The sequence below is a fragment of the Cololabis saira genome, chromosome 14 (assembly GCF_033807715.1).
Source record: "Cololabis saira isolate AMF1-May2022 chromosome 14, fColSai1.1, whole genome shotgun sequence".
Lineage (NCBI taxonomy): Eukaryota > Metazoa > Chordata > Actinopteri > Beloniformes > Belonidae > Cololabis > Cololabis saira.
In genome coordinates this window covers 44,350,717-44,361,276 of record NC_084600.1, presented here as the reverse complement: position 1 = coordinate 44,361,276, position 10,560 = coordinate 44,350,717, and the positions used below count along the sequence as shown (strand labels likewise).

The 10,560-nt window shown below is 39.1% G+C and overlaps 1 protein-coding gene across 1 annotated transcript in view; it reads left to right on the top strand.

The window, feature by feature from the left end:
* Positions 1-9,831, top strand: part of hunk (hormonally up-regulated Neu-associated kinase) — a 20,239-nt gene extending 10,408 nt beyond the window's left edge. Inside the window, exons 6-9 of the mRNA XM_061740641.1 lie at positions 3,951-4,077; positions 4,740-4,908; positions 6,897-7,059; positions 8,794-9,831. Of these exons, the coding sequence (XP_061596625.1) occupies positions 3,951-4,077; positions 4,740-4,908; positions 6,897-7,059; positions 8,794-9,572 (1,238 nt within the window). The 3' untranslated portion in view covers positions 9,573-9,831. The remainder of the gene's footprint in view (positions 1-3,950; positions 4,078-4,739; positions 4,909-6,896; positions 7,060-8,793) is intronic.
* The last annotated feature ends 729 nt before the right edge of the window (positions 9,832-10,560 follow it).

Sequence of the window (10,560 nt, the reverse complement as noted above, 5' to 3'; positions counted from 1 at the left end):
AGTGAGCAAGTAAAGTTGTTTACGTGAGCACGTAAAAACTCATTATATATATATAAAAAAAATCTGTGTCCCTTTAGGGGCTCCGTAATTTCGAGCATACAGAAAAAACAAAAAACAAAAAAACTATTTCACCAAACAAAAGAATGACACCCCACAAACCCCATCAGCACACTGCAAAAACTCCAAATCTTTTCTGGTAATGACTCTTGTTTTAAGTGTAATGAGATTTTTTTTACTAAAAGTGAGACATTTTAACTAGAAATAAGACAAATATTCCTGGAAAGATTTTGAGTTTTTGCAGTGTATGAACATTTATTAATATATGTAGATATATAGATGTATATTATGGATATAGATATGTTATATGTAGGTATGTATATGGATATATGGAGTTGTATTATACGTACAGTATTTATATATCTATATCTCTATTAATATATATTGATTTATAGTTATATGTAGATATGTCGATATATATATTTATACCATTGCTGCCTATTGTTCTCTATTATATTGTAGTATTATAGTAAAGTAATGATAATGTAATACTATGCGTTATAATTACTTCTATTATTAAATACATAGTAACAACTAAATGCTGGGCGTTTGTTTTGTTTTCTTTTGTTTTTTACTTTTTTATACTTTTTTTTTTATTATGCATGTTCGAAATAAAATCTTCAAATCAAAATCAAATCAGAGTTAAAAACAAAAAAGCACAGAGTGAGTGAGAAAGAGGCAGAACTGGTTGGAAGGTGTTTTTCCTGGAGAAGTCTGAGGTAAACAAGTCCGGTTTATCTCGATTATCAGCCACAAACGTGTTGTGATAAGAGGGAATTTCACGTGAATCATGTTTGATAAGCAGCAGGTTTCCAAGGAAGTGTGTGTGTGTGTGTGTGTGTGTGTGTGTGTGTGTGTGTGTGTGTGTGTGTGTGTGTGTGTGTGTGTGCGTGCGTGCGTGCGTGCGTGCGTGCGTGCGTGCGTGCGTGCGTGCGTGCGCGCGTGCGCGCGCGCGTGCGTGCGTGTGTGTGTTTGTGTGTGTGTGTGTGTGTGTGTGTGTGTGATAATAGTCATCACCAAAAAAATAACTTGTTATTTGACAATTTTCACCTGTTTCAAGTACATTTTCACTTGAAATAAGTAGAAAAATCTGCCAGTGGAACAAGATTTATCTTCTCATTACAAGCAAAAGAATCTTAAAAAATCAGATTTTTTTCTACGTATTTTAAGTGAAAATCTCCTAGAAACGGTTGAAAATTGTTGGTTTTTTCCAGTGATGAGTCTTGTTTTAAGTTTTAACTTGACTAACTAGATCTTAACTAGAAATAAGACAAATATTCTTGTTAAGATTTTGAGTTTTTGCAGTGGGAAAAGCTTAACCTTCCAACGAAAAACACAGCGGGACATATTTTACAATATTTGGAATGACTGGATTGTTTTTATCATGAGAGCAGATTTGATTTGACTTCCCTGGAACTATTATGTTGTAACTCGCTGATTGAACCTTTGACTGGGTTTTATGATTAATTGCACGTGAGCCCGGGGTTTCTGTTCAAAGTTCATGTAAACAGTTAAACTACGTTGTATTGTATCAAATTATATCACAATTTAAAAAAAAGATACAAAGAAACATTCTATTCAAAATACAGATGCGAATAAACAAGTAGATATGAACACTTATTAATATATGTATTAAAGATTTATCTTCTCATTACAAGCAAAAAAATCTTGTTCCACTGGCAGATTTTTCTACTTATTTCAAGTGAAAATCTACTTGAAACAGGTGAAAATTGTTGTATTTTCCAGTGATGAGTCTTGTTTTACGTGTAATGAGATTTTTTTACTAAAATGAGACATTTTAACTAGAAATAAGACAAATATTCTTGTTAAGATTTAGAGTTTTTGCAGTGTATATATCTACATATATTAATAAATGTGCATATCTACATGTTTATTCTCATCTGTATTTTTTAATAGAATTTTTCATTGTATCTTTTTTTAAATGGCGATATGTTTTGACTGTTTTAGCTCCGTGTTCAGGCTGTTTTCACTGTGTGTGTGTGTGTGTGTGTGTGTGTGTGTGTGTGTGTGTGTGTGTGTGTGTGTGTGTGTGTGCGTGTGTGCGTGCGTGTGTGTGTCTCTGCGTGTCACAACAATCCCCCTCTAATTTGCCTACCTGGGAGAAGCTTAGCTACTTAGCAGGAACACGATCACCTGGATCAGCCCGAGCTCGTCACAGTTTACGCAACAGATGAATCAGGAAATAAGATGAATGGAAATGTGGCTCGTGACCTAAACATGAGTAAACCTTTGTGCCGGCGTTAGTAATTGTGTTCAAAACAAAACAATCAAATCAAAACAAAGTGTTTATTTGACTAATGGGTATTTTTCCACACGGATGTTTGATTTGATTTGATTTCGAACATGCATGATAATAATAATAATAATAATTATAATAATAATAATGATAATAATAATAATGATAATAATAATAATGATATTAATAATAATAATAATGATAATAATAATAATAATAATAATAATAATAATAATAATAATAATAATAATAATAATAATGATAATAATAATGATACTAATAATGATTATAACTATAATAATATATATAGTTATATAAAATATATATATAAATATAGTTAAATATAGTTAAAATCAAGCATGTCAAGGCAAACAAAAGAAAACAAAACAAAGGCCCAGCATTTAGTTGTGCTACTATGTATGTAATAATAGAAGTAATTATAATGCATAGATTTATATTATAATGTAATGATATGTATCATTACAATCAATACTACAATATAATAGAGAACAATAGACAGCAATGGTATAACAATATACTTGTATAACTATATAAGAGTAGATATGCTATAAATACTGGTTCATATATTTACCTCCAATTATAAACATAAAAATTACTATAAATCTATATATCGACATATCTACATATAACTATAAATCAATATATATTAATAGAGATATAGATATATAAATACTGTACGTATAATACAACTCCATATATCCATCTACATACCTACGTATAACATATCTATATCCATAATATACATCTATATATCTACATATATTAATAAGTGTTCATATCTACTTGTTTATTCGCATCTGTATTTTGAATAGAATGTTTCTTTGTATCTTTTTTTAAAATTGTGATATAATTTGATACAATACAACGTAGTTTAACTGTTTACATGAACTTTGAACAGAAACCCCGGCTCACGTGCAATTAATGATAAAACCCAGTCAAAGGTAAATCAGCGAGTTACAACATAATAGTACCAGGGAAGTCAAATCAAATCTGCTCTCATGATAAAAACAATCCAGTCATTCCAAATATTGTAAAATATGTCCCGCTGGGTTTTTCGTTGGAAGGTTAAGCTTTTCCCACTGCAAAAACTCAAAATCTTAACAAGAATATTTGTCTTATTTCTAGTTAAAATCTAGTTAGTCAAGTTAAAACTTAAAACAAGACTCATCACTGGAAAAAACCAACCATTTTCACCTGTTTCAAGTAAATTTTCACTTAAAATACGTAGAAAAAAAAAATCTGATTTTTTAAGATTTTTTTTGCTTGTAATGAGAAGATAAATCTTGTCCCACTGGTAGATTTTTCTACTTATTTTAAGTGAAAATCTACTTGAAACAGGTGACAATTGTTGTTTTTTTCCAGTAATGAGTCTTGTTTTAAGTGTAATGAGATTTTTTGACTAAAAATGAGACATTTTAACTAGAAATAAGACAAATATTGCTGGTATGATTTTGAGTTTTTGCAGTGTAAGGTGATACCAGTCCAGTCCATGGATGTTTTTATCTCTGGTCTTTATTCCTCAGCTTGATGTTTTTATCTCTTTATTCTTCAGCTGGATGTTTGTATCTCTGGTCTTTATTCCTCATCTGGATGTTTTTATCTCTTTATTCCTCAGCTGCCATCTGTCTGCTGAAGAAGCTGCTGGAGCCCGACCCAAACAAACGTCCCAACATCCACCAGGTGATGGCCGACTCGTGGCTGCAGCTGGCCAACAAGAACACGGGGGCGCCGTACCTCAACAGGTACCAATTATTGATTTATTTAACCTTTATTTAACCAGGTACCACCAACTAGCTTTATTATTATTAGGGCCCGAGCACTTACAGTGCGAAGGCCCTATTGTATCTGTAGGAATACTTTTTTTTTTTTGTTCTCGTCTTTCTTCCGACGAAATCAGGGCCTTTTTTCCCCTAAACGTGCCCCAAAAGTCACCAAATTTTGCATGCAATAGTTTGCATTAATGGGCGTGGCCTAACGGCTCAACAGCGCCCCCTAGAAAACTTTGTGCCACAAGCCCCACAATACGGTTTGACGTACATGCACGAAAATCGGTACACACCTGTATCATGTCACAACTTAAAGAAAAGTCTCTTGGAGCCATGGCCCAAACCCAACAGGAAGTCGGACATTTTGAAAATTTTGAATTAATCCTGTAATTTTGACGCAATTTATGCCATTTCTTCGGTCATTAATACTTTTATGCCAATTTATTGTATTATTATTTATTTTTGGTATATGCATATATATATATATATATATATATATATATATATATATATACCAAAAATTATATATATTTAACCGACGAACTGGGAATTGATAGGACCAATAAAGTAAACTAAACTAAACATGGTTCCCAGGTTCATGGTCACAGCGTGAAACAGTAACCGTGGTTTGTGTGCAGGATCCACATCGAGGAGATCAACCACACGGTGCTGCTGCACATGACGGAGAGGATGAGCTACAAGCACAGCGAGGTTCTGAGCGCCGTCCTCACCAACCGCGCCTGCCACACGCTGGCCGTCTACTTCCTCCTCAACAAGAAGATGAAGAGACTCTCCAAAGAGTACCGGGTACGTACGCAGATCTGACCCCGGCCTCGTTTTCTCCCCTGAAATAAGAATAATAATAACCTCTCTAGTTTAGAGGGTCTGCATTGACGTACCTTCCCCACTGGACCAGCCCCCTTACTGGCACTGAGAGGCAAACATGTCTGCAACTAGTGGAGAAGACGAGATAACAGCCGATACAGTTCCCAAGAACCAGTGGTCCATGGACATTAATATTTGGTACAGTTACCAAGAACCAGTGGTCCATGGACATTAATGTTTGGTACAGTTACCAAGAACCAGTGGTCCATGGACATTAATATTTGGTACAGTTACCAAGAACCAGCGGTCCATGGACATTAATATTTGGTACAGTTACCAAGAACCAGTGATTCATGGACATTAATATTTGGTACAGTTACCCCAAGAACCAGTGGTCCATGGACATTAATATTTGGTACAGTTACCAAGAACCAGTGGTCCATGGACATTAATATTTGGTACAGTTACCAAGAACCAGTGGTCCATGGACATTAATATTTGGTACAGTTACCAAGAACCAGTGGTCCATGGACATTAATGTTTGGTACAGTTACCAAGAACCAGTGGTCCATGGACATTAATATTTGGTACAGTTACCAAGAACCAGTGGTCCATGGACATTAATATTTGGTACAGTTACCCCAAGAACCAGTGGTCCATGGACATTAATATTTGGTACAGTTACCAAGAACCAGTGGTCCATGGACATTAATATTTGGTACAGTTACCAAGAACCAGTGGTCCATGGACATTAATATTTGGTACAGTTACCCCAAGAACCAGTGGTCCATGGACATTAATATTTGGTACAGTTACCAAGAACCAGTGGTCCATGGACATTAATATTTGGTACAGTTACCAAGAACCAGTGGTCCATGGACGTTAATATTTGGTACAGTTACCAAGAACCAGTGGTCCATGGACATTAATATTTGGTACAGTTACAAAGAACCAGTGGTCCATGGACATTAATATTTGGTACAGTTACAGTTACAGGAGCGTTGTGTGTCGTCGTGTTTCTGACCGAAGCGTTGTGTGTCGTCGTGTTTCTGAACGAAGCGTTGTGTGTCGTCGTGTTTCTGACCGAAGCGTTGTGTGTCGTCGTGTTTCTGACCGAAGCGTTGTGTGTCGTCGTGTTTCTGACCGAAGCGTTGTGTGTCGTCGTGTTTCTGAACGAAGCGTTGTGTGTCGTCGTGTTTCTGAACGAAGCGTTGTGTTTCGTCGTGTTTCTGAACGAAGCGTTGTGTGTCGTCGTGTTTCTGAACGTTGTGTGTCGTCGTGTTTCTGAACGAAGCGTTGTGTGTCGTCGTGTTTCTGAACGAAGCGTTGTGTGTCGTCGTGTTTCTGAACGTTGTGTGTGGTCGTGTTTCTGAACGAAGCGTTGTGTGTCGTCGTGTTTCTGAACGAAGCGTTGTGTGTCGTCGTGTTTCTGAACGAAGCGTTGTGTGTCGTCGTGTTTCTGACCGAAGCGTTGTGTGTCGCCGTGTTTCTGAACGAAGCGTTGTGTGTCGTCGTGTTTCTGAACGCAGCGTTGTGTGTCGTGGTGTTTCTGAACGAAGCGTTGTGTGTGGTCGTGTTTCTGAACGAAGCGTTGTGTGTCGTGGTGTTTCTGAACGAAGCGTTGTGTGTCGTGGTGTTTCTGAACGAAGCGTTGTGTGTCGTCGTGTTTCTGAACGAAGCGTTGTGTGTCGTCATGTTTCTGAACGAAGCGTTGTGTGTCGTCGTGTTTCTGAACGAAGCGTTGTGTGTCGTGGTGTTTCTGAACGAAGCGTTGTGTGTCGTGGTGTTTCTGAACGAAGCGTTGTGTGTCGTCGTGTTTCTGAACGAAGCGTTGTGTGTCGTTGTGTTTCTGAACGAAGCGTTGTGTGTCGTCGTGTTTCTGAACGAAGCGTTGTGTGTCGTCCTGTTTCTGAACGAAGCGTTGTGTGTCGTCGTGTTTCTGACCGAAGCGTTGTGTGTCGTCTGCGTAGGAAATGCAGTTCCAGGAGAAGAAGAAAGGGGAGAAGCAGAAGAGTGAATATTTCCAGACGCAGTGGAGGAAACACGTGGACAAACTGACCATCCCGCCCAAGCAGACGCCTGTGTACCTGGCCGTCAGCAAGGGCCCCAGCAAGGAGAAGAAGCACCGCACAGGTGAGGCCCCGCCGGCTCACTGAGCCTCACATTCCTGTAGAAACACCAGAGCAATCTCCTCATGACTGTTTCCTTTACCTTTATCCACACAGGGTAGGTTGACAGACATGCATGTGCTCGTTTCACACACGTAGCTCCCTCCATCCCTCCACCCATCCACCCTTCCATCCGTCCTCCGTTGTGTGTCTGTCTGTTCATCCATCCATCCATCCATCCACCCACTCATCCACCCGTCTGAGGGGAAACGTCCTGGACGACTTGGGGCAAGAAAGACACAAACACTCGATTTAATATGAAGTTGAAACAACTAGGAAGTAGAAAGTGTTGGTGAAATGAGTAGAACTCAGGTCGTTGGTAGAGGAAGCTAAAACAGAGGAGGAGTCTGGGTAACGCTGCTCTCCTCGCCCGGGGGTCGACTTGTAGTCAAGACTAAACCCAGACCAAGATCAGGACCAAGACCACACTGTCTTACCAAGAATGTTTGTCTTATTTCTAGTTAAAATGTCTCATTTTTAGTCAAAGAAATCTCATTAAACTTAAAACAAGACTCATCACTGGAAAAAACAGAGCTTTTGATAACATGAGATTTGGAGTTCCATATCTGTCACCACGATATCTGAGGGAAAACTGGCCGTGTTTAGTTTTATAAAAAGGAAGATGAAGATGATTAACCTGTCTAGTATTATATGAATGTATTTGAGAATTATATGTAAAAAAATTACTAAACGATAGTGGTAAAGAAAAAGGCAAAAACATATGTTTGTATAAAAACACATATCTGATGAATATTTATGTCATATACTGAAATAATTTTGAGTTTTCTGAACAGAGTAGATGGTTCCGTAGAGTTAGAATAAGTTGCCAGTCTTACAAATCGTTTTTGCATTAAATAATTTAAGACGAATTCCTCAGATCTACGGATGAGGAAAGAAACTGTCAAGTAGAAAATAATAAGCATATTTCAATTAGTAATGTATTTATTTATTTATTTCAAAACAGGGACAATAGTGCACAATAAAACATTAATCTTTTACAAGAGAAGATGCATTGTTCCAGGTTGTAGCAACTTGCTATTTTCCACCTGTAGTCCCTGCAGGTTGATGGAATAGTACATGAAAATTAGTAAAGAAAAAGGAAAAATAAGTACAAGAGCAGAACAAAGCAAAAAGACCATAGATAAATAAAACCCCAGAGCATGGAATCTGTGATACAAAGAAAAATTCTATTAAAAAATACAGATGCGAATAAACATGTAGATATGCACATTTATTAATATATGTAGATATATACACTGCAAAAACTCAAAATCTTAACAAGAATATTTGTCTTATTTCTAGTTAAAATGTCTAATTTTTAGTCAATTTTCACCTGTTTCAAGTAGATTTTCACTTAAAATAAGTAGAAAAATCTGCCAGTGGAACAAGATTATTTTGCTTGTAATGAGAAGATAAATCTTGTTCCACTGGCAGATTTTTCTATTTATTTCAAGTGAAAATCTACTTGAAACAGGTGAAAATTGTCAAATAACAAGTTATTTTTCTGGTAATGACTCTTGTTTTAAGTGTAATGAGATATTCTGACTAAAAATGAGACATTTTAACTAGAAATAAGACAGATATTCCTGGTAAGATTTTGAGTTTGTGTAGATCCGTCAGCGAGGCGGCTGCACTTCTCTCTCCATGTTCACATCCCTGATTCAAACCTTATAAACTAAAACACGCCTTTTCTCTGCAGGTTTATTACGTGCAATAACTGGTGGCCATCGTAACTCCCCGCTGGCCCCGCCCGGCACCGTGGCCTCCTCGTCCATGGAGTACCTGGAGATCCACCCGCTGTTCCCCAACACGCCGCAGCAGCGCCGGCGTCTGGCCACGCTGCCGCCGGTCACCACCAGCCCGGAGCACAACGTGCCGGCGCCGCCGGCGCCCTCGCCCATCGGCATGCACTCCTTCGGCTCGCTCTCCAAGGCCGAGCAGATCCAGGACGCGCCGTCGCCGTCGCTGTCGTCGCCCTGGTACAAGCTGACCAACGGCACGCTGTCGCCGCCGCGCCACGTCTCCGCCTTCCAGCCCGACTCGTCCTACCTGAAGAAGGCCGTGATCCCCAGCCCGCCGGTGCTCATCGTCCACCCGCTGCCCAAGAAGAGCGGCTCGTCGGACTGGTGCGGCTCGTCCGACACCAGCTCGGCCGGCAGCCCCCCCAGCGCGGCCGGCAGCCCCCCGGGACACTCGGCCTTCAGCCCGCCCAAGTCGGCCTTCAGCCCGCTGGGCCCCGCCTCCGCCTTCGGCCCGCCCTCACACTCACACTCCAACGGCAGCGGCAGCGACCCCGAGAGCCCCACGCACCGCGGAAAGTTCCCGTCCATGGGCATCGGGCAGATGCTGAAGAAGAAGGTGCAGCTGCAGCCGTTCAGCTTCCGGCCCGAGCTGGTGGTGGAGGAGGTGGTGTCGCCGCCGCCCTACCCCATGCAGACGCTGCTGTGCGCGTCGGGGGCGCTGAAGACGCTCTGCTAGGGCGATGACGGACTAGCTAGGTCTTCCAGAGTGGCCTTCTGAACTGTGAACTCCCTTTAGCCCAACTGAGCCACTTTGCTTTCACTACGTTTGTTTACTGTATTTATACGATCAGAAAAGAAAAAGAAGAAGTCGTCGTCTCTCGTCACTGCCGAGGTTACGTAACGTACGGAGGAGAATCAGGGCCAGGCAGGAGAAAAATGAAATAATATTTTGGAGGAGGAAGATTTTTTTTTCATTATGCACTTTGAGAAAAAAGTCTAAAATGTCGAGAAAAAAGTCAAAAAAGAAAGAAAAAAATCGAAATGTCGACAAAAAAGTTGAAATGTCGAGAAAAAAGTCAAAAAAGAAAGAAAAAAGTCGAAATTTGAAAGTTGAAATATTCACGAAATTTATTTATTCACGAAATTTCGACTTTATTCACGAAATTTCCACTTTATTCTTGAAATTGTATTTTCAACATTATTCTCCACATTTCGACGTTTTTTCAGGCAGGAGAAAATTGAAAATAATATTTTGGAGGAAGAAGATTTTTTTTTTCATTATGCACTTCGAGAAAAAAGTCGAAATGTCGAGAAAAAAGTCGAAATGTCGAGAAAAAAGTCAAAAAACAAAGAAAAAAGTTGAAATGTTGAGAGAAAAGTTGAAATGTCGAGATTAATGTTGAAATACAATTTCAAGAATAAAGTCGAAATTTCGAGAATAAAGTTGAAATATTCACAAATTTCGACTTTATTCACGAAATTTCGACTTTATTCTTGAAATTATATTTCAACATTATTCTCCACATTTCGACTTTTTTTTGACATTTCAACTTTTTTCTCCAAGTGCACAATAAAAGAAAATGTTCCCCTCTCAGATATCTTTTCTCCTGCATGGCCCTGATCCTCTTCCGTAGTTTATTTATACGATCAGGAAAGTCGTCACTGCCGGGGTTATGTAATAAGCGGTAACGACACTGAGGGATTTGAAACTGATCCCTGAGCGC